This window comes from Manis javanica, chromosome 4 (genome assembly GCF_040802235.1).
Source record: "Manis javanica isolate MJ-LG chromosome 4, MJ_LKY, whole genome shotgun sequence".
Classification (NCBI taxonomy): Eukaryota; Metazoa; Chordata; class Mammalia; order Pholidota; family Manidae; genus Manis; species Manis javanica.
Genome location: NC_133159.1, coordinates 126,748,910 through 126,774,091, shown reverse-complemented (window position 1 = coordinate 126,774,091; position 25,182 = coordinate 126,748,910). Strand labels below are relative to the sequence as shown.

The 25,182-nt window shown below is 44.3% G+C and overlaps 1 protein-coding gene and 1 pseudogene across 2 annotated transcripts in view; both read right to left on the bottom strand.

The window, feature by feature from the left end:
* The window catches only part of LOC140849031 (ubiquitin carboxyl-terminal hydrolase 43-like), a 59,797-nt gene extending 34,782 nt beyond the window's left edge, over positions 1 to 25,015 (bottom strand). For both annotated transcript variants that reach the window (XM_073234825.1, XM_073234826.1), the window contains exons 1-3: positions 24,355 to 25,015; positions 16,174 to 16,305; positions 9,303 to 9,406 (exon numbers count right to left, since the gene is read on the bottom strand). In XM_073234825.1, the coding sequence (XP_073090926.1) occupies positions 9,303 to 9,406; positions 16,174 to 16,305; positions 24,355 to 24,873 (755 nt within the window). In that variant the 5' untranslated portion in view covers positions 24,874 to 25,015. The remainder of the gene's footprint in view (positions 1 to 9,302; positions 9,407 to 16,173; positions 16,306 to 24,354) is intronic.
* Positions 5,179 to 8,682, bottom strand: LOC140849237 (nicotinamide phosphoribosyltransferase pseudogene; annotated as a pseudogene).
* Positions 25,016 to 25,182: the final 167 nt, after the last annotated feature.

Here is a 25,182-nt window from a genome sequence, read left to right as displayed (position 1 = left end):
GTTGGGAAACCCATGGAAATGTTTGGGTAAAAATGGTGTATCAGCCATTGGACTCCAGCCAGTGGGGGACCTGACATGTGTGGGGTCTCCTCTGCCCCCACTTCCCTTCCAGCCTTCTCGCATCTCCACCCCCACCTCACTAAGTATTAGACTAGCCGGAGGATTTTTGTCACTGAGAAATTTCTAAATCCCTGTTTTCCATTAAGCAAACAAATGAAAAGGAGTATTTCTCTTGGACTTAATCATTTTTTTAAAGCCTGCTAGCCCTAGGCGAGGCTGCATTTTTCTTGTCGAGATGCACCTTTTAAACTGGTTCAGGGACACAGCTCTGACAGTGAGGCACGGACCTCTGCCAGGGAGCAAGAGATAGGTAGTTTGGAAAAAAACAGAACGGTCTCATTTTATATTTAAAGACTGAAGAAAATACAATTTTCATCATAAACTGCAGAAAGGATGTGAAATATACCTGTTTTTTAAATATGAGAAATAAGGACAGAGTGAGTGGGACCAGTAAGGTCAGGAAGAGAGAAAGGCAGCTATACTTGTACTCTGGGTGTGACCAGGCTTCAGCGATACCCTGAACATGCCTGAGGAGCGCCCGTCCTCACCACCCCTCCGAGTACACACAGGCCTGTCCTAGTAACCCTCATGTGCCCATGGGGGCAAAGGGCAGAAAACCATCCCCTTGACCTTCAGTGTTCACTCGCTTTCTCCCGAAGGTGTTCATTCTCATCAAACTGCCCTTTACAAAGCCAACCTGGCCAGTGCTACCAAAGCTCAGAACTGCTTTGGTTTCCACTGTACAAAGGCCCAGAAACGAGCCCCAAGTTGTGATGATGCACGTTTCACCACTCTGACCTTTTGCTGCTGCCACATACACATCTTGCACCTCAGACCCGGCCAACTCCACCTGCTCCCTGAGCGGTGGAACTGATGTCTTTGCAACATATAAGGCAGGTGTCACCTCTCCAAGATCTGTTCTGAAAAGCCTTCAAAAACATACTCTGTCTAGAAGGGAATGCTGCTTGGAGTGGGGACCAGATTAGACTTTCTGTGAATAAAAGCTATGAATGGCATGAAGAAATGAACAACTATATGTGCATATACAATACACACACAACCACACACACACACACACACACACACACACATGCACACAATCCCTCCTCTAGCCAAAACTCTAACATAGGCAAAAATCCTTGGTCAGTAAACTTACAGATGTTTTCAGGTCGTAGTCATAACCGTATGGAAAAACTATTTTTCCTCTAGTATACCCACCACCCTGATACTATTCCTCCTTCTCTCCTCCAGCCAAAGTCAAAATCCCAGCTGCCTAAAAAGCGGGGGGAAGGGCGATGGAGGAGGGAGAAGCGCGGTGAACAGGAACCTCTGAATTAACTATAATAACACCTCCAGCTTTTAATTTCATAAGGAAGGCTGCCACCGGGTGACTCTGCATGCCAGGCAAGCCCACCCCGGTGGAGAGAAGTCCGGAGAGGGTCGGGAGCAGTAGGAGGCACTACTCAGGGGGCACCTCTTGGAGCAGTGCCCACCGCCCACTGCAGACGCCCTTCCCACACCTCAAAAGCCCCCACCTAGACGGATGTCCCTAAGTACACTCTTCCTTTGCTAAAGTCTATCAGACACAAAGCAGTATTTTTAGCTGCCACAAGTCCTTTTTTTCAGCATGAATACCTCCCTTCTCACACATTATCCTACAGTAATCTCCCCAAAGAACCCTCGCGGTCCTTAATATCGAATCAGCTCCAATGTCACCTCTTCAGGAATCTTCCCAGCTTACCCATACCCGTCAGGCACCTTGTAATGCTGCGATTTATAATAAGATATACAGCTGACCCTTGAACAACACGGGTTTAAATTGCACAGGTACACTTATATGTGGATTTCTCTGAGGAAAAATTTTTTGAATGTTTGCAGCAATTCAAAAAATTTTTCTCTAGCTTACTTTATTGGAAGAAGATAGTATATAATACGTGTGACATGCTGAATTATGAGTTAATCGACTGTTTATGGTATTGTTAAGCCTTCTGGTCAATAATAGGCTATTCATTGTAAAGTTTTAAAGAGTCAGTCATATGTGGACTTTTTTTCATTTTTTCATTGATAGACAGTATTACATTAGTTTCAATTATACAATACAGTGGTTCAACAGTTACACGTTACTAAATCCTCACCCCAACTAGTGCAGATACTGTCAACACAGAAGACGTTACAGAATCATTGGCTGTATTCTCCATGCTGTACTACCATCCCTATGACCAACTTATATTATGACTGAGATTTTTATGCCCCTTTATCCCCCTCACCTTCCCCCACTCACCTACTCAACCCCCTCCCCGATGGTAACCACAAGTCACTTCTCTGTTTAAGTCTACTGCTATTTTTGTTCATTTTGTTTTGTTTTTAAATTCTACAACTAAGTGAAGTCATGTGGTATTTGTTTTTCTCCACCAGGCTTATTTCACTTGGCATAATACCCTCTAGGTCCATCCATGTTGTTCCAAATGGCAAGATTTCTTTCTTTTTTCAAGGCTGAGTAATATTCCACTGTGTATACATACCCACATCTTCTTTATCCATTCATCTGTTGATGGACACTTAGGTTGCTTCCACATCTTGACTATTGTAAATCATGTGGCAATAAAAATAAGGGTGCTTATGTTTTGAAACATGGATTTTGTTTTCCTCAGATAAATTCCTAGGAGTGGAATTACTGGGTCAAATGGTATTTCTATTTTTAGTTTTTTGAGGAACTTCTATACTGCTTTCCATAGTGGCTGCACCAATTTGCATTCCCACCAACAGTGCAGGATGGTTTCCCTTTCTCCACATCCTCACCAACACTTGCTATTTCCTGTTTTTTGGATAGCAGCCAGTCTCACTGGTATGAGGTGGTATCGTATTGTGGTTTTGATTTGCATTTCCCTGATGATTAGTGATGTGGAGCATCTTTTCATGTGCCTGTTGGCTATCTGTATTTCTTCTTTGGAAAAATGTTCAGGTCCTCTACCCATTTTTTAATTGGGTTATTTGGGGTTTTTCATGTCGATTCATTTTAGTTTATATATTTTGGATGCTAACCCCTTATTGGATAAATCATTTATGAATATATTCTCCCATACTGTAGAATGACTTTTTGTTCTGTTGGTGGTGTCCTTTGCAAACAGAGCTTTTTAGTTTGTTTTATTTCCACTTATTCATTTTTTTACTTTGTTTTCCTTGCCCAGGAAGATGTGTCCAAAAAAAATTGCTCATGATTATGTTCAATAGATTTTTGCCTGTGTTTTCTTCTAAGAGTTTTATGGTTTCATGTCTTATATTTATGTCTTTAGTCCATTTCAAGTTTACTTTTGTATGTGGAGTTAGACAGTAATCCAGTTTCATTGTCTTGCACACAGCTGTTTTTCCAACACAACTTATTGAAGAGACTGTCTTTTCCTCGTTGTATATTCATGTCTTCTTTATCATATTTTAATTGACCACATATGTGTGGGTCTATATCTGGGCTTTCTATTCTGTTCCACTGATCTATGGGTCTGTTTTCATGCCAGTACCACACTGTTTTGATTACTGTAGCTTTGTAGTATAGCTTGAAGTCAGAGAGCATAATATCCCCAGCTTGGATCTTTCTCAAGATTGCTTTTGCTATTTAGGATCTTTTGTGGTTCCATATGAATTTTAGGATTATTTCCTCTAAAAAATGTCATTAGTATTCTGAAAGGGGTTGCACTGAACCTGTAAATTCATAGATGGATTTTTGATTACATGAGGTAGGTGGGGTCAGTGCCCCTATCCCTGAATTGCTCAAGGGTCAACTGTATATATCTGAGCTCCTATAACCCTTGGAATTTCCTAAGTGATGGAAGTCATAAAGGTGAAAGGAGCATCTGTCGTTATTCATAATAAACCCCTTACAACCACACCTGAGGTATGTTAATGAGGTGCTTCTTAGAGAGCCCCTAAAAAACACAGGATGGAACCTGGAAGGCGGGGGACCCAACCATAGGATTGGAGGATGGGGACTTGCAGCCCTCTGCCACCAACCCGACCTCCTCAAGGGAGGGGAATCAGAGTTGAGCTAATCACTAATGGCCAATGATTAAATCAATTATGCCCAGTAATGAGGCCTCCATAAAAGCCCTAACAGAAGGGGTTTGGAGAACTTCCCTGCTGGTGACCATGTGGAGACGTGGGAGGGTGGTACACCCAGAGAGGGCGTGGAAGCTCTGAGCCCCTTTCCTCTACATCCTGCTGTGCATCTCTTCCACCTGGTTGTTCCTGAGTTGATCCTTTTATAATAAACCAGTAATTTAGTGAGTAAACTGAGCCACTCTAGCAAATTATCAAACCTGATGATTTGTTCAGAGGGTCATGGGAACCTCTGATCTGTAGCCACTTGGTCAGGAGCACAGGTGACAGCCTGGGGCTATGAGTAATGTCCGGTGAGGAAGTGGGGTAGTCTTATGGGACTGAGCTCTTCGGCTGTGGGATCTGACGCACTCTCCAGATAAACATGTCAGAATGGAGTTGAACTGTAGGACACTCAGTTGGTGTCTACAAGGAACTGCAGAGTTGCTTGGCATGGGCAACACCCTCACCACGCACACCTGGTGTCAGACGTACTGTAAGTACTGTAGCAGTAAAGAGCACTGCAAAGGAAAAGAGGTTTTCCTTTCACCCCATAACATGCCCTTCAAAGCACCCTCAATTTGTCCTTCAAAGCACTTGCCAACTATATGACTATATACAACCCAGGAGTCTCCCTACAGTCTCATCCTCCCCCAAATCCATCCATGCCACACCCTTAAACTCATTAGCAAGTCCTGTTGACTACATCCAAAAGATGTTCCTTTCACTTCTGTCCATCTCTACCCCTACCTCCAGAGCCCCAGCTGCCACCATCACCCAGCCACAGGGAGGCTGCGCGACATGGGCTGCGGCTCTGTGCATCACCCAAAATAACCAGCATGACCTCTTAAATCAATAACTAGACCACAACCTGCTTTAAATTTTGCAGTTGTTTCCTGTGCCCTTTAGACTAAAGCCCACTCTTGGGCCAGATACCTGCACCACCAGATCTCCGTCCACCTATTCACCTCAGCCTCACCTCCCTCCCTACACCACTCGGCAGCAGCTACCCTGGCCCTTTGTCCCTTGAACTTGCCAAGATATTCCCATCCCTTTGCCTTTGCAGTTTCCTCGACCTGGGATACCCTGTCCCCAAACAGTTGAATAGCTGAGAACTGAGAGACAGCTTAGTTTTCAGCTCAAATGTCCCTTCTGCAAAGAAGCCTCCCCTGACCATCTTATCCAATGCTGGCTGCCTCCTCCCGCACCTCCCAAGTTGTGCCTTATCATTCCACCGGCCACTACCACAGCGGTTTGCTGACGTGTGTAGTATGTAACACCCCCCAACAGAAGGTAAGCTCCATGAGAACAGGGGCTGGGCCCAACTCCTGGCAACTAGGAGAGAACCTGGCATGTCATAGGCATGATTAAATATCTAGAGAAAAAATGGGCATATCTGGTTAGATTTTCTCTCTCGTGGGTAAGGTATTAGGCTCCTTGCTGTAACCAATGGATCATGCACGTTATCAGACACTCAAATACTTGAAAGAAGGAAAGAAAGAGAGTACATGGGGACAGAGGGGAAAAGGGTAGAGAGATGAGAGAGCAGAGAAGTAAGTGAATGTCTTGTGCAAGGACACCAATGGGTGGTACCTGGTGGCGATTATTCACAACCCTTCCCCACGGTCTAATACACCCTTGCCTTGTCCTCCCCTTTCCTTTCTGTATTTTCTTTTCTCTCCTTCTCTGTTCTCCTTCTCCTGTCTCATTTTTGTTTCAAGCAGCCTCTGCTTTGAGCAGAGAAAAGATGGAAGCCCTACAAGTAGCTTTCATGGCCAGAAAAGGTCAGTAGCCATGAAATCCAGGTCTCCCCTACGCGTACCACATCTCTCAGGAAATAAGTGGGCCTCCCTTCATGTATAACAATGAGGCTTGGCTTGCTTAGAAGAGAGTTTATTTTCTCAATGTGCTAAGTAACCAAGGGCAGGAACACATGCCCAGGGGTCATTCTGGCTGTCATACTTGGTCCTCCTTCCCAGTGGGGCACAGAGTAAGTGAACTGCTCAAGTGCTGTGGATTTTCCGCTCCATAAGAACAGCGCTGGCCTTCTTCCAAAACATTTCAGAGACTATCTGGTTTCCTAACTAAACAATCGCCTCAAAGAGAGCCATCATTTCCAGTTCTTTTTTAAGGCTGTGTTTTACTTGCTGATTAATGGACACAAGGCAATGTAATTTATTTTCAAGTGTTTTCTTTAAAGTCTGTGCTCATAAAAATCATGAAAAGTTGGAAAGACTGTTAAATCACTGAAACTTTCAATCTTACACAATTTTGTTTGTACAAAAATGCAAGTTAAATATAAACAAAGCAATGATAATTTTATGCAAATCTGTTTTATGTGATCTTCAGTTACATATAAAAGTTTCTTGGTTTGTTATTTGTGAAAATACCAATACCGGATTGAATTACTATCTATTGGCAAAGGATCCAAAGAGCTTACTTCAGCATTAATCTTATACACAGTTAAGTGCATTTCCTATTTTGAGATCACCTAAACACTGAAATAAAGAAAAAATGAAACGGCAGGATGTCCATAAATGAACAAATCATTTGGCTGTCATGTACCATAAAACACAACACCCACCTGTACAATAAACATTCTGCATTACATACACACATGGGTGTACATGTGTGCATTTATGTAAACACATACACAAGCATGTACCCACAGCCAGTCATAAAACAAAGCTTAATGACAGGCTACTTCCAGTTTGATACTCAGCTTTGCATTTTTTCTTACTTCATCAAATGAATAATTTTTTGTCACCTTCCCATTCTATGGGAAAATCCCACTATGGAAAAGATCTGGACCATAGTCCTCTAGGTTTCCTTTTCCTTCTTCAAGTGTAACAAAATTCTCTGCTGGTGTCCTATGTGAAGATAATCGGCCTTTTTTTTGACCTTTTGTTGAGATCAGCAACTAGGTCCTTAAAGACATTAATCCCAAGGCCACTGGTTACAACATAACTACACTTGAACGATTCAAGAGATCTCTTGTGAGCGTCTGAAGCATGCCACCACCAGAACCGAAGGCAGTATTTTCAAGACTCCATTTGTTTGGCTTCATGCCTTCTACAATCTCTTGTAAGGTATTAATATCTACTCCATCTCCTTGAATAATTTTAAGAGAAGGAGACAGCAACTTGTAGCTCTTTGAGTGCTTAGTAACAGGGAACTTCTTACCTAAAATATCCAAAACCTTTCATACAGTGCCAAGAGGATTTCCAGAATTGGGTCTGATTATCAGTGGTGCCGCTGTACTTCCTGATAATATTAAATGTCTTAGATCTTCACCCATATTTTCTCACAGGCATTAAAAATGTCATAGCTATCACTGATCACAGATGCAGGCACTGATGAAAACTGTGTTACTACATGTTCAAAAGCATCTTTTTCATTGTCTTTCCCCCAAACTGTTATGGTACTGTGCTCTGCCGCTGCAACAGAATAACCTGCAATAGGATCTTTTGTTCCATAGTATTTTTTAATTAAGGCAATTCCCGCTACTGTGTCTGAGCCTTTGAAGTTAACCAAGTGAGCAGGCCCTCCTACGCCAGCAGTCTCTTGAGAAGAGACTCCTCTGTAGCCAAAGTCATGTAACTTGTATTTCAGACCATCTAAGTTACCAGAGGTTTCTAACGAATATTTGGTCAATATTTTTTTCTGCTCTGTAGAATTTGTAGCCACTCATTGAATACCAGGACTGAACAAGAACAGTCCCAATCCAATCTGTAAGCCAGTAGCACTCTGGGTCTGTGTTTTCCACTGTGAAGAGAGCATTTCCTTGGGCAATGACAGAGCCTTCTCATATCCAACTATTTTTACTGGTAATCACTGAAAATCATAAAAATCCTAAATCAGGTCACTTTCTGGGCAATTTTAAGTCTTCTCCTCCTTTTCAAATACAAAGAATACAAATGCCCAAAATGCATGGAAGTAAATGGCCATTAAGTAAGTGAATGCCAGAAGACTGAATAACTGTTATTTTATTTGATATAAATAAGAGGAAAAAAAACAACAGGAGACTTAGGAAAGACACAGCAGAGCAAAGGAAAAGTGAAAGTACATGAAACACTCAGAGAAAAGCGTGCCTTTGAAAATGATCTAATGCAACATCCAGAAGAAAAATATAGAAAGTGTTTTGGTGTCCATAATGAAGAATGAGAGGGCAGAGTTTCTGAGCAACTAAAGTAACAGCAGAAAAATCACAGGAAAAGAACAAGGCAAGACGGAACAGCAACGGAAGAGGAATTCCAAAGAAAGCAGAAGCAGGCCTCGTGCTTCACAGATCTATCAAAGGTCCAACCCTGGTTTGCCCTCGCTATGCGTCCTCTGAAAAGACCAACCCGAGATTGTAACTCCCCTCCTGGGGTTCTTGTAAGTATTAAATTAAAAAATGTAGGGGTGAGCATGTCACCTAATGGACACTCTGTAACCAGGGGCTTCCCTAAATCCTGATTACTGTGCTCATTTCCACCTCTCAGCAGGGTTCATTCTTGTTGAGTATATTCTAATCCATTCAATCCTACTCATCCTTCAGAGTCTGTCAAAAGGCACACCTCCTCCAAGAAGCCCAGGGACGTTTCTCCCCTTTCTGATTGCTCACTGCAATTAGTACTCTCAATAAAACATTATTACTTGACAATAAGTCTGCCTTCTTTGAATCTCTGAAATGCTGATATATATAGAAGCCCAAAGGGAACTTTTCTGAAGTAAGAGTGTGTAATTATATATATTTTTATATCTTCCATAATGCTGGGAAATCTTGAGCTCAAGATAACATGTTAAACTGGACTCTCTGGCTATAAAGAACAAACAGGAAGGGTCTGGCCAACTTTTCAGTGATTGTCTGCTGATAGATCCCAGCCTCCACATTTATACTCTGTAGAACCACCCTTGCATTAAACCTCCTTCAAGGGGGATGGGTAGCCCAGAAGCCAGCAAGAAGGCTAGAAGAAATACTAAACGGCAGAGATGACAGAAGTGACTGGTTAACTGGGACCTGTAATGGGAAAGAGAGGGTGTCTTTGGTTTTTGCTGTTTTGTGATATCAGGGTAACTGTGGCAATGGTAGGCTAGTTGCCAGCATACAAATTTGCTGAATCTTCGGGAGATACCTTCTAAACACAGTCCATTCTTACCTATATTCTTACCTATATTGGGCTTGAAAGTGGCTTTGCACAAAACTCTGACTTAGAGAAAGCTGAGCCGATGGCAACGGGAGGTTTTCAGAGGTTTTACTGGCTTCAGGCTGAATCTGCAAAGAAATGAGGAAAGGAAGCACAATTAGATACATTTCCTATCACTCCAGCACGTCCAGGCCAGTGAGCCTCTGGCCTACTCCTGGGCCCACATCGTCCCTCACTGGGCCTGAGTTCAGCAGAAACCAGACCTTCAATGTTGCATTTACCATAATTCACTGCTCCTCCACTCACTTGACCTCCTTAAGAGAGAATGTGTTGAAAGAGCTGAAGCATGAACCTTGGGGAATGCACACACACACTCACCCAGCCTAAACTACCGCCTCTGGACTCATTATCCCATCCTTCATCTCCATCCTGCTGGGGCTTGTGTTTCTGGACACCTCCTGTACATGTCATGTGGGCTTGCTACTATCACTTCAAAGACGTTGCACCAAATCTTCCCATCTTCCCCATCCACATCTTCCCGTGAGTCAGTCTTCACATGAGGGCTGTTTTTCCCAGACAAACCAGGCTTTGCCCCTTAGTGCACTGCACACACCTCCTTCACTTCACTTATCAGTCCTACTGACCCTTCCTCATATTCTCTTCTGCATCAGTTCCCTTTGCTGCGTGGCAAACTACCCCAGACTAGTGGCTTAAAAACAACAGAAATCTATTCCCTCTCACATCTTGAGACCAGACACCCCAAATCAGCACCCCAGGCCAAAATCAAGGTGTTAGCAAGGCCACGCTCCTTCCGGACGCTCTTGAGAATATACTCCATGCCTCTTCCAGTTTCTGGCAGCTGTGGGAATTCTACGGTTTGTGGCCACACTGCTCCAGTCTTCAAGGCCAGCATCTTCAAAGAGCCGGGAAAAGGAATGCATGTGAAGTGTTTGGGACGAAGTATACCAATATTTGCAATGTAATTTAAAGTGCATCATTTAAAAAAAATATGATGAAAAAAATGGATGGAGTGATGAGTAGATAGAGGGATGGAGAGATGGATAAATGTGGTAAAGCAATTTTATTAAAATGTAAATCATAGAATCTAGGTTCACTGTATGATTAATTCAACTTTTCCATAGGCTTGCGATTTTCCATAATAAAACAGTGGGATAAACAAGAGGGACAAATACTCAGAAAGGTCGCTCTTACTTGTCCTTCTATTTTACGAAGCACAATTTGACCAGAGTACAGGATGTGCAGAGGGAAGTAGAAAACAGGGCTGGAGAGCAAGTCCGGTGCCATGCTGGGTGCAGCCCTCAGTGTCCTAAGGATGACCACCTGGGTCAGGACACAGCCTAGTACCAGGGCTAAGAACTACAGCCTGGACTTGGATGGCCAGGGTTCAAATCCCTGCACTGCCGCTTATCTGTGGGAGTTATTCAGCCTCTGATTCAGCTAAATAAATTACTTTATCTCTTTGTTTAATGTTTCCCAACTGTAATAAAGGGATCATGAATGAAAGTATTTATCTGATAGGGATTTTTTGACATTTCAACAGTGAATATACACGAAACACTTGGAAGAGTGGCCGGCACACAGTGAGCACTACATAAATGTTTGTTCTGGTTACACAGTGGCGAGTATCTGATGTTTGGGACCTAGGCGGTAGCTACATACACAAAGGGATGCTTTAGCTTGATAGCCAGGCACAGGATGAAGGAGGTAAGTCTGGAATGAGCACACAGGGTAGGAGGCTTGAAGGTCAGGCCAAAACAAGGTAGACTAGACCAGGAGCCATGAAAATGAAAAGGAGGGATTGGCCCAAGACGTAACCGTGTATGCAGCTCGTAACAACACCTGCTGGGGAGCAGGGGCAGAGTGAGGGAGGAGAGAAACAGGGCCAACGCTAGGCTTCCAATCTGGTGCCTGGAGAAAGTTCCATTAGCAGAAGAGGAAATTATCAAAAGAAGTGGGTCAGGAAAGGGCCTGCGGAGTTGGAGGGCAATCAACAGCCAGGCAGAGACATCTCACAGCAAACAGACAAGGGCTCAGTGGAGAGAGGGCTTGTCCCCCTTGGATGCAGGGGGGACGCTGGCATTTGTGGCTGCCCAGGATTCACTCCTCCTCTTTGGCAGAAGCACCCCTTTTGAACACTGAATTCAGCCCATGGGAAAGCGAGCAAGGCTCTTTAACCAGGGGTCCTGCCCTCCCTTACAAAGGGTCAGGCCCAAGACCCCTGCTGGACCGGTGAGACGTGCCTGCCCTGCACTTGAATCCTTAACAAAGCGACCACAAGGCCGAGACATGGATTCTAGCAGCAGTGTCCAGGCCAGAGAGCCAGAGCAGTTCCTGCCACTGCCAACCACAGCCTGGAGCTGATTCTCAACCGTTCCAGGCCTGGTGCTTCAGCCTTCCCTTGGACCATGTGTGCTGGCCTTGGCCTTTTGATAAACTCCCTTCTTCTCCGAGTCAGCGGAAGTTGACTGCTGTTACTTGCAACCCGAGACTTCACACTGACTGCAGGCTGCTAGGACATCACGGTGATGATGCAGCACGCTGGGAGTGGCAGGGGAAGGGGTCCCCAGGGACAGGGTATGGAAAGAAAATCCAGAACGAGGCTGCAGTGAGAGGCAGCAGAGGGTCATTCCCAAAGCATGGACTGTGAAGTCAGACCAGGCTGGCTCTGCTCTGCTGGCCAAGTGGCCCTGAATCTCTCTAAGCTTCATTCCACATCAAAAAGGAAAAGCAGGACATCTACCTCATGGAGCCATCATTAAAATAAAAAATGGTGATGTGTATGTCCTGCCTGGCACACAGTAGGTGCTTAATAAATGTTAGCATCCTGGTCCTCTCCCCAACCTCATCCCTTTCTTAATTCTGTCCGAGTAGCACTCTCTGTAAGATAAACTGGCAACAAGATCGTTTGTGTGATGGTGTCTATAGGGCAGTAAAAATACACCCTTTTGGCCAGATGAAAACATTACAACTGAGAAGAAAGTGGTTCTTCCCGTTTCAAATAAATCTAGCTATGTGGCTTTCATACATTTGAAACAGAAATAACCTCAAAGAGAAAAATCACTCAGAGTTACACAGAGGATAGTCCCCTTCCCTTCTTGGAGGGGGAAAATGAAGTTTTCTACCAAATAATCCCAATGGTTCTGCTCTTTACCTTCAAGTGTTCACAGCCAGGCCTCCACAGGCAGCCCAGTTGCCTGAGAGAAAATGTCAGAAGGGGCTTTGACCCCAGACAGAGTAGAAGATCTTTTTTGGCTTCAATCAGGTCAAAAATTAAGAGCCAGGCAAACTCCTCACTCTGGCCCACAGCCACCCCCGTTCTTGCCTGGCTCGTGGCCACTGCAGCTCCCTGGCAGCTCCCAGGCCCACTAGAGGAACAGGAAGCAGCTGGCGTGGCCAGGGACAATAAGCAAGGGGCAGAGAGGGGCCTGAAATGAGGCTGAGGGGTTGGCAGGCCCAGTTAGGTAGGGCCCAGTAGGGCCCAGTCAACCACATAGCAGGCCGGATTTTGCTCTACACACAACAGGAAGCCACTGGAGAAATTTCAATAGGAGAGTGACGTGATCTTACTCCCTTTCTAAAGAGGTCACTCTGGCTGCAGTGTGAACATACATATAGTAAAGGGGCACAGTGGAAATTGGAAGACCAATTACGGGTGCTTTTATATGGGTCTTGAAGTTGTGAGAGAATTATTGGCAGGCCCTCTTGGCTTAAATAGACGCAGTGCCATCTTAAAGGAAGCTTGGGGTGGAGGGGGGATGTACCATAGTTGGGAGCAAAGGCTACAAAGCAGTGGCTCTCAACCGAGGGTGCTTCTGTCCCCCAGTTGGAGCACTTGGCAATGGCTGGAGACACTCTGCTTATCAGTCACAGCTGCAGGGGCCACTGGCATTCAGTGGACAGGGGGATGCTGCAAATGTTCTAATGCACAAGACAAAGAGCTCTCCATCCACAAACTTCAAAAGTGCTGAGGCTGACACCCTGTTCTAGAGCCATAGTTCCCAGCTTTGGATCCTGGCTCTCCCACTGCTTTGCTGTGTGACTCAGGGCAAGTTACTTACACTCTCTGTGGCCCTCCCCACCCTTATGGCCGATGCCTTTCCTGCCACCAAGGGACAGAAGAGGAAGACTGAAAAGCAGTTTAGAAGGCTGCCTATATCCCTCTTACTCTCCAGATGGGAAGATCTGCCTGGCACAGCCAGGGAGGGTGGTGGGGGAACCAGGACAAGAGGCCTGCCCTGTGGGGCCAGCAGGAAGACAGTCACGATAGGAAAGAGACCCACACACTGCTGTGGAAACAGACAGACTCAGGTTCAATTCTACTTCCCCGAGTAGAAGGTGAGTAACATAGGACAACTCACTTAACTTAAATGTTCATGAATTATAAAATGTGAGCTGTCCTTGCAAATATGAAGGCATGATAACTCCTTAATTTATTAGCCCCATTTGAGAGTTTATGCATGAATAGTGAAATTAAGTTATGAAAAGCATCCAGTTATGACACATAACATTCAATGAAGAGTATCTTTACAAAAAAAAATACATTATTATGATTTCAAAATGTGTTCACTTGAAGATTATGGAATATACAGTGTGGTGGACATGCGTATCTGATCAGCATTCCTTCCTTTGAAGAAGCAATGAGGCCCAAATCTATAAATGCCCTCTTTGGTCGTATGATTTGGGTGGAGCTCCCCACTCTACATACATGCAACCCAGCTGTGCTCAATCGGAATATTCCATTCCGCTGGCCACCTGCCCGGCAAGGGACAGGGGAAGTGCACTGGGACACTCACTGTGGACTTTGTCTGGAACCCCAAGCTCTGGAGACTGACTGAGCACTGCAGGGGCCCCTCCTGCCACCATATGGGGAGAGGCAGCATGAGAACGAAGCCTGAGACAAGAGCTAGAGAGCCGAAGACTTGGTGACATCATCTAGGCCCTTGGTACAGCCAAAACTAAAGCGGGATCAGCCCTTGGATTTACAAGTTATAAAAGCCAAGAAACGTCCTTTCCTTTGTTGGATCAAGTTATATTTCTGTCACTTGCAACTAAAAGGGTCTGAATAAGATAAACAGAAAGTCGCTATACATACCAGAAAAATCCCCCATTATCCCACAACCCAGAGAAACCACTGTAACCTTTGAAGGTGTGGTCCTCCCAGGTTCTGTTGTGGTGTTGTTTTTCTTTGTTTCATTTGTGTGTTTTGGGGGTGCCTGGGGTGGTTTTTTCTTAAATAAGAAAATAGGCTTTAAAGCTAGACCCTCTTGGACTTGAATCCTGACTTGGTCCCTCTAGCTCTGTTGCTTTGGGAAGGTTACCCAACCTCTCTGATTCTTGCATTACCCATATATAACCTGGGAATAATAACCCTAGCAGCACTCTGTAAATGACAATAGATACTCATACTGTATGTAACAGCCCACAAGGTGATCTAAGGAGTACAGAGTCTGTATAATCATTACTTCCCTTGTCCCCTGCACCTCACCTACTGCTGTGTTGGGTGTGAGGACCGCTTGTGTGGCTGCCATACTCTGAACTTTTAATCATATTATATTGTTTAAAATAGGTCTGTGCTCATTTGACACACATATGGTTATGTTCTCCTTTTCTTAAAATTACAACTTGTCACCTTAAGAGACAAAGAAATAAAGATAATAGCAGGCTATGTGATCAAGTTTAAAAAAAAAGCTTCCTGAGACATTCATTTAAAAAAAAATAGCATATATGTAAGGTATGCAACATGGTAATTTGATATACATACAGAATGAGATGATTCCTGCAATCAAACAAGTATGTCATCTCCTCTCATAGTTACCTTTTCATGCGTGTGGCAAGAGTGCCTCAAATCTACTCTCTTAGCAGATCCCCAGTACTCGGTACAGCACTATTAACCGTAGTGATCAGGCTGCATGTTACATCCCACCCACGTGCAGCTGTCATTCATTCGTCTACTCTAGAGTCATGGGCTCTAAGCTAATAATGAACGGACAGGAAAGTGACAGCTGAAGGACTTACATACTTTCAAAGCATTTTTTAGTTGATTCACAACAGGGGTGGGAAAAACAGTGTCCAGATTTAAAACAAACAAAAGAAAAGCCTGGTAAAGCTGTTCTTGGAGCTGCACCTGGATTAATTTTGAGACACATCAGAAGTAATATGTGATTAATCATGAAAGCTTGTGAAACACACCTAAATTACAGCATGGTATTCATGGACACTGTTTCAAGAACTTTGCTCACTTGTGGTATAATAACTTCACTCACTCTTACTTTCTTAAGTGAGAGATTAAAGGACAGCAGTAGAGCAGGACCCAGCACGGATCTTTATTTGGCAAAGCCCATAAAGAACATGTATCACTGATAAATCAATTAACTGTGGCTACTCCAAACGATGGTGGTGTTTTCTTACTCCCAAACGTTTCACCAAAATCTGGGAATGCTAAGTGCACACACATAAAGGTCACCCATCACCTGTGTCCTGAGAGAAAATACTGGGGATTTTGTAGGATATGTACCTGAGAACACAATGGTAGCATTAAAATGGTACCATCAGAAAATGATGGAATGGTACTTAATGGCCTCACAGGACCATTCTAATGCACAGAATATAGACAATTAGGTGATTTTCGAACTTGAAGCCAAAAGGAAACCCTATTCACTCTATTACTCGGAATAGAGAGGGAGAGAAATACCACCATGCTGTGTGTACAACAGAGCTAAGAAAAAGGAGTACGGAACAGCGCTGGGCATGCAGCAGCCAGGACACACGGGAATCTGAGAATCTGAATTTCAAGATGCAGTTTTGAGGAGTTGAGTATACATTCAAGTGAAAACAAGAAAATCAAATACAACGTGCTGCCTGCAGAGGGACTGACCTTCTCGGGCGCTGGCCTTCGGCAGGAGCTCTCCAAGTCCTCATGTACATGATCCAGCAACCAGAGCAGGAACTCCAGGGCGTCGTGCTGGGAATGGCCTTGGAACTGAGAGCCATACCTGGAAACAGCATTCTGAAAGGGAGGAAATAATGCCAGAGGGTCAGTGTGACCCTTCCAACAACCAAATAGGGGCCTATAAGCACCAAGTCTACCAGTGGTCACCATTCAGCCCTAACCTGGAATGACTGCGTGGAGCAGCATGCAGTGAGAAATTCCCTGCTGAAGCCAGCTCTTTTTGGGTAGCATCCCCAAACGCTTTAAGGGCTTTCTGTATAGGACAGAGCACCTTCCCCTACCCCAAGAAAGACTGTTAATGTATGTCCTGCTTTTGAAAACCCACACGGTTGTCTCTGTTGAATGTGGGGATGCTGTTGACCTCTGCCCTCCCAACAGCTCTTGTCCCTTGATGGATCACTGGGGGTGAGCTCTCCTGGCTTGCCTCCACCAGTCTCTGTCTATGCTGTCTCTCTCTGTCTGCCCCACAGGGGTGCAGCCCCTTGCCCAAGTCTCTCCCTCAGTGGTTTCATTCACCCTCTCATAGTGAAGTGGACATTCTTAAATACCAAGCATGTACCCCCCTTCCTGCCTCTTCCCAATATGCATGAAATCAAAGAAGTACAAACTTCTCTTTCTGTGATTGATCACAAGATGGTTGAGCTGGTCCTTCATTCCTACTAAGTGCCTACCAGGTTGCCGGATACTATTCTAGGGACGAGGACACAACAAACAAGATGGACAAGAATCCTTGCTCTCATGGCACTTACATGCTCTCCGCCTATTAAACTGTGGAACAGTTTTGTCATTTTCTCTGTAAATACTTATTCCCATTTTTTAAAGTTTATTTCAAAGGGTAATATAGGTACATACTTATGAAAATTTCAAAATATAAAGAAGGATGACAATGAAGAGTCTGCCTTCTGCCCAGCCCTCCCTGCCTAGATGCCCCTCCCCAGAGGGAGGCTTACTAGTTTCTCAAGCAACTGTCCCATGCACCTGAGCTCCCGGGAGTAAGCGAGAATGATCTGCACACAGTACGTGACAGTAGCTTGTCCCATCCTTACACTGCAGAGCCAGGCTTCAAGCCTTGTTCCACACAGATCTGTTCTCTTCTCACCCCCACAGGGAACAATGTAAGCCAGGCTATGGCCCCCAGACAATCCTCAGCACCACCAATCAAATCAAATAGCCTGGGCTGTTTTTCTTTCTTTTAACCTTCTCTTGGGATTTAAAGGAAACTTTCAGATGAGATGAAGGAAAAGTCAAGATTTAATTAATTGAAATACTGGCTCTGAGTCTATTCCAATCACACTAGCATGTTTTCACTAGGGAATCTAGTTCGGATTTTCCTTCCAAGCTTCTCTGCACTTTGATGTGCAGAGTAGGGTCTTGTGTTTTTTTCTTGGCCAGATTTAGCCAGTAAAAACACACGATGCCCAGTGAAATTTGAAGTTCAGATAGACAATGAATGTTTTTAGTATAAATTTGTCCCATGCAATATTTGGGATATCGTTATTCTAAGAAGTTGCTCATTGTTGATCTGAACTTCAAATTTAACTGAACATTGTCTATTTCACCAGCAACCCAACTCCTAGTCCTCCTCAAGCCTGTATGCTTAGTACCAACATTCTTTCCTTGGGGAGCAGCCAGTCCCTCCAACTCAAAATCTCTAAAATTAGCACTTGCTTCCTCCTAACATCAGTCTTCTTTTACATTTTCTCTCCACCCACATCAGTCAGCTGTCAAGCCATCTGGATTTGGGTTCCAATTTGTCTTTGCCTTGACCCCCTCAGTAAAACCCCTTCCCACTGTGGAGTATAACAACTGCCAACCCAAATGACAATACTCACCTTCAAAGGTGCCCGGCCCCAAGACTGTCCCCTTGCCAACCCACTGTCTGCACGGTAAAGCAGACCCGTTTCCCTCCAGAACAGCTGGATAACGGCATGCCCTCCTCCAAACCCTGACTCCTGCCACCTAACAATCCAGGCTTCCTCTCTGCTCCAGCCCCATCCGTGTCACTCACCACTCTCTGTGTTTCAAAGTCTCAGGCCATCAAACTACTCAGGTGCCCCACATGTGTGTTCCCACATGTAGAGTCCACACCTTTACTTTTTCTTTCTTTCATGCAAAATCCAACCCCCTCCTGCTAATCATGCTGATCCTTGAAGACTGCCACTCTCTTCATCTGAGCCTCACTATAAAGAAAGAATTTGACAACTTCAAAATGATCAACAAGATAGGGCATTAAAAATATCCTTTTACATAAACACATTAATTCTACTTTGGGGGCTTTAGCCTAAGGAAATGAAAAATACAAGCAAAGTTCTATGTATCAAAGTTACCTGAGGGACACTTATGGTGCACTCAGATGGCCTTAAAAGTTATGCCTGAGGAAATGAGGGAAAAAAAAAATGATCCTGTCATTTTTTTTAAAGTGTATAAAACTATATATTTGAGATTTTAAAAATACATTTATAGACAGGAAGATAAAAGAGTGAAAATATAGGGCAAAATATTAACCAATAGTTGTCATAGAAGGATAGGACCATAGATGATTTTTTTTCATTTTCATTTGTACATCGAAAAAATCTTTTTTTATTTAAATATAGTTGACATACAATGTTACGTTAGTTTCAGATGTACAACAAATTGATTGATTCAACAGTCATACACATTATGAAATGATCATCATAATAAATGTACTTACCATCTGTCACCATACAAAGTTATTATAGTATTATTGACTATATTTCCCTATGCTGTTTTTTTCAACCCCGTGGCTTATTTATTTTGTAATTGGAAGTTTGCACACTTTAACTCCTTTCACCTACATTGCCCTTGCTCCAACCACACCATGGCAACCACCAATTTGTTCTGTATTTATGGGTCTATTTCTGTTTTGCTTGTTCATTTGTTTTATTTTCTTAAGATTCCACATGTAAGTAAAATCACATGGTATTTCTCTTTCTCTGACTTGTTTCTCTTGGACCTCTGGGTCCATCCAAGTTCTCATGAATGGCAAGACTGCATTCTTCTTTATGGCTGAGTAATATTCCACGGTATATATGTACCACCTTTTCTTTATCCATTCATCTATTGAAGTACACTGCCAATTTTTTTTACAGTGAATAATTGTTCTTTATTACCTTTTTCCAATTATAACAGTACCTGATGCATTTTACAGAGTTTTAGCATTTAAAAAAATAACTTTACCTACTGATTCCTGCAAAAGACATACCCACAGAAAGTCTACTAGTATGTTACAATTACATTAAAGCTAAATCTCACTTGGGAGGGATGAATGGAAATATATTTGGTATTTCTGGTATTTCTACCCTGCCACATGGCACAGTTCTATCCATGTGTGTGTTTTTTTCCTCCTTGACAACACTGACAATTTTTTAAATATTTCATACTAAAATTATTCCCAGTTATTTCATATTTCTGGTTGTTTCTGTGAATGAAATCATATTTTTATATATTCCAGGTGGTTATTGCTTTTGATTTTCTATCTTGTATCTGACCTCATCAGTGACACCAAGAATTTTAAAATAAGAATTTCTGGAACCATTTAGTAATTTTCTTTCCTTTCAGTATTTTTTATTTCACTTCCATTTCATGTCTTCCTGTTTTGTCCAGAACTTCTAAAACCTAAGAGTGATGAAGAAGGCATCCTTATTTTTAAAAAGCAATGCCTCTAAATCTATCACTTGAGCATTCTGTGTGCCTAAAATTGTAGGGCTAAAACTGATACTTACATACATAAGCTAAATTCCAGATGGTTGAAATCCTTAATATAACCACAGGATAACTATAAATGCATGACAGAATATTATTAGAAGGTATAATATAAATAAACCTAAAACTTCCAGTATCTGCATAGGGAGAAGAAGAAGAAACTTTGGTGAAAATATCTGCAGCAAATACGACAAGGGTGGAGGAATATATAGAAGTATGTAAAGAGAACACCAAGACCAAAGCGGAATGAACAGACAATTCCAAGAGCTGTCTTACACCCAGGGAGGAGACATGGAAAAATCCTATACCTCACTCCTAATCAAAGAAATAAAAATGATGTTTTCTTTTGGTTCAATAAACTTAAAAAAAGGATACCAAACACCCAGGAAAATATACATCACTGGTGTGTTTGAAACTTGATGTAATTATTTGGAAAGGAATTTGTCAAGGCAGGTGCTAAAAATAATCAAGCCAAATAAAGTTGATTTTAAAAGTAAAAAATGGTAAACATTTTAAATTAGGATGTTATTAGGTATACACACATCAAAACTCATTAAATTCTACACTTCAAATCAGTGCATTTTTATTTAGCTATGAGAAAAAAGGAAATTCTGCCACTTGCAACAACATGGATAGCCCTTGAGGTCATGATGCTAAGTGAGAGAAGTCAGAGTAAGACAAATACTATCGAATATTCACTATATGTGGAATCTAAGAAAACCAAAATCGAAAAGCAGAGAGTAAAATGGTGGTTTTCAGGGGCTGGAGGGTTGGGGAAAGGAGATGTTTAAGGGTCCAAATGTGCAACTAGTAAGTAACTAGACATGGAGACCTAACATAATATAGTGATTACAAACAACAAAACTGTATTATAAACATTAAACTTGCTAAGAGACTAGGTTTTAATTGTTCACAACACTAGAAGAAAGGATAATTATGTGAGACAATAAGATGTTAGCTAATGCTAACTATGGCAATCATATTACAATAAAAATGCATCCAGTGAATACTGTTGTACAGCTTGAACTTACACAGTGTTGTATGTCAGATATAACTCATTTTCACTGTACATAATTTATACCTCAATAAAGTTGGTTTAAAAAGCAAAAAACATAAAAAATAATAAAATGGTCATATCTTTGCTTTCACCATGCAATTTCACTTCAAGGCATTAAAAATTAAATTTTACAGAATATTTAATGCCAAGAAAAAGTCTTATGAAAATATTTCAGTAAAAAAAGCAGGATAGAAAACCGGAATTTCCAATTGTTTGTACATGCTTTGAAATACATCAATATGTTTATGATGGTTATCTCTAGAAGGTGGAGTTCCAGATCAATTTTTTACATTTTAGCACTTTCCAATTTTGTATACTATACGCATATTTAGTTACATCATTAGAAAAGCAAAGTATTATAGACAATCCCATGGACAGGACTTCTTAAAATGTATTCGTTCACTTGTTGTTAAAACAGATAGTGGACCTACCACCTTTGGGAGACTGGGTGGCACCAGGCTCAGGAAGGGGAGACACCACAACCCACTCCATTTGCCTGGTTGGGATGGGGGTAACTCACTCCAGCATGGAGATCCCTTCTCAGTTTCCTGTCTTCCTCTATCTGAAGCCAGTAATCCCTCCTGAAGACCAAACTCCTTAAGAAAACCTTATGTGGCTTGTCCTCAGTCAATTCTTCAGCTCCTCCCACAGCCACATGGGCTTCCATTAATTCATTTCATCAGTCATTTATTCTGTACCACCAGCAGGGGGCCCCCTCATCCCCACCTCCTCACCTTCCCACTTAGTTGACCCTTCATCCTCCAGAACTCAACTCCATCGTCACCTCTTCTGGGACACCTTGGGTGAGGGGGCACCTGCCCCAATCAATCACACCTTCCTACCAGCGTTGCCAGAGCGCCCTGACTTCTTATTGCCTTGCGCTTGTCACCAGCTGTTATCCCGTGCCTGTGTGATTCTCTCATTAATGCTCACCTATCCCTCCTGCTGGACTATAAACTCGGGACAGTGGCCCCAGGTTCCGGTTTTGTATTTCTTGTGTATTCCATGCTCCCAGGACAGTGTCTGGACACTCAAGAAGTATGTGTTGGATGAATGAATGTTTCCTCATCTATAAAATAAGAAGAGCCCACCTCGATTTCAATCAGCAGGGTTTAAAAGCCCAGATTCTGGAATCCTCCACTCCCTCCAAGGCTGGCTACCCCAGAAGTCCAGGAAACCCCAGATAATATCACCCTTGTTAACATATTCACAACTAGATCATCCTTCAATTCCCCAAGGCTCCCAGGCCCTAGAGATTTAAGAGCAGGAGTGAGGTAGGAAATCTTGGTGAGTCACCGAAGGTGATTACTGATTTGGAAGATTTTTTAAAACTACTGTTGCCTCTCCTATCGATGCAGTAAACAGATGAGCATGTACCTGGCATGGGAAGAAGCACATAGAGGTGACCTCTCTCCCTGCTCTGGGTCTCTGCAGGTGAGCAGGTATAATGGGAAAAACAAATACCTCTTAAGGACCAGGCCCATTCTAAGTGCTGTACCTATAAGTCATTTAATCCTCACAAAAAAAAAAAACACCTTATAATAAGGTAGGTACCACTATGGTCCCATTTTACAGATGAGGAAAGTTGGGCACAGAGAGATTTGAGAACTTGCTCAAGGTCACAAAGCTCCAGAGACCTTGCAGTTAACCACTGTGCTATGCACCAGAGCTCTATCCTCCACCCCTCCCCATTCCACCTGAGGTTTCACTTTCCGGGGTTTAGGTCTGGAAGCAGATGATTCTCCTTCCAACAAATTGTCACGTCAGTGGTAGCCTAAGGCTAAGTCAGAATGCTTTCATCATCCACCTCACCTGACCTCATCAAGTAGGCATTTTATTATATCACATCCATAAAGAAGGGTGCATACAGTACAATAAGATACTTTGAGAGAGACCATCTTCACATAACTCTTTTTATAGTATATTGTTATAGTTGTACTATTATTAGTTATTGCTATTAATCTCTGATCATGCCTAGTTTATAAATCAAACTTTACCATAAGTACATGTAGGTATAGGAAAAAAGGGTGTGAATATGGTTTGGTATGATCTTCGGTTTCAGGCATCCACTGGGGGTCTTGGAACATATGCCCCTTGGATAAGCAGGGGCTAGTGTACTACCTTTCATATTTAAAAAGCAAATGTTGCCAAAAAGAGATACTAATGACACCAATTTGACCCACCGACTCTTGCTGAACAGTGCTTCCCTAGTGGAAACAGGAGGATAATAGAGATTGGCACTCTTGTGGGTCACGTGGCAAGGACTGGCTTCTCAGGCAGAAACTAGAGAGTGGTGGTGGTTATGGAATGAACACTGACAGGTTCCCCCTCACCCAAGAACATCACTCACTAGTCTGCAGGGAGCTTCAGCTCTCTGTCCAGAGCTGTGGTCTTCTTAGCAGGAAGCCAGCCCAGCGCATCAATTATCAGGAACTCTTTAACTGGGACCCGAAACACCCTGATTTAACCCTGGATGAAGTGATACACATAACGTCCAAATCCTCATGACCCTGTGGCAAGCCAGTAAGTGGACAGCGACCCTGGGGACTGTGGCTGCACCACCAGGCCAAAGCATCGCAGGGGATTTCACGCACACTAAACAAAAAGAATGCCATCTCCGATGGAGCTCACCCACTGCCTCTCCTGGGCGCTCAGCACAGTACCTGGGCAACCGGTTCTGTTTCAACTGGGCTTAAAATAAAATCTAAACTCCTTACCATTGCTTCCAAGCCGTTGCGCGATCTGACCAACCACCTCCACGCCCCACTCTACCCTCCTGGGCTCCAGCCACACTAGTTTGCTTTCCGTGCCTTCTGTTCCCAGCTACTGCAGGCCTATGGCCTTTGCACTCGCTGTTCCCTTTACCTGGATTATTCCTAGATCTCAACCTGGCTGCGACCTTTCTCATCATTCAGATCTCAATGCAAGCATCACCTCCTTTCTCCCAGGCCTTGGCCTTCAAAGTCAGACTTCCTACACCGCATCCCTCCAAACTGCAAACTATGCCTGGTGTTAGAACTCTGCCTTTCGCAGAGGCCATTCAACAAAATGTTTGCTGAATGCAAAAATGCTGAACCCACTCAAATCTACTCACCCCCCTCAAAATACCTGGGAGAGAGTCATAAGGAAAACATGGACTAGCGACTGCACAAGTCAACTCAAGACAAAGGCAGTAACCTGAGGATGAACTGGCAAATGCCACCTAAAGAAGGCCCCAAGAAAACCCCTTTCCTGATGGAGCAGTCTTTCCGAGAAGCGAAACCAGAAGGACCGGAACGAGACCGCCGCCTAGCGGCGAGGGCGGCCGTCTGCAGCGTGCCGCCTACCTTGAATTCCGCGGAAAGTTGGGGCGTGTATTCGCGGGTCCAGAGCGCGCGCACCAGCGCCGCCAGCTGCTCGGTGACCTCGGCGCGGCCCGGCGCCGCCTGGTAGCGGCCCAGCGCCAGAAACTCCGCCAGGAGGTCGGTGTTGCTGAGACACTGCACCACGGCGTTCATGAAACAGGTGTTGCCGTGGTTCTTTAAGCCCTGCGCGCCAGGGGGCCGCGCGCCGTCGCCGGCGGGGCGCTGGGGCTGGTGTCCCGGCGGGCTCTCCTCCCCGGGGCTCCCGGGCGCTGCTAAAGCTGGGCCCGGGGCGCAGTCAAAGCCCCCCTCACCGTCGCCGTCGCAGCGGCCCGGCTGGGACTGGGGCTGCGGCCCGGGCGGCGAGTCGCCGGGGCGGGAGCGGCTGCCCAGCGCCAACAGGAAGCGGCTTAACAGGCGACGCAGGGACAGGCGGCGGCGGCGGCGGGGCCGGGGAGCGGGCGGCCCCTCCGCTGCCGTCGGGGCCCCCAGGCCGGGGTCCATGGCTTCTGCCGGCGCGCTTCCCTTAGGCGGACGGGCCCAGCCGCTCGCAGACCCCTACAGCCTCAGAACCGCGCCCGGGCGCCAGCTACCTGCCGGCCAGGTGTGCCGGGACCAGGCGGAGGCGGAGCCACGGGCGGGGTCGCTCCGCCCCGCGCGGGAATCGGGCCTCAGGGCCCGCCCCAGGGCAGCGCCCCTCGCCCGCCGGGGACACAGCCGCGCCGACTGGGGTGCGGGCACTGGGAACCGCCGGATTCACGTTCCCCACCCTTTCTGACCTCCGTAAGCCCAAGGACCTGAATTTAACCTCTG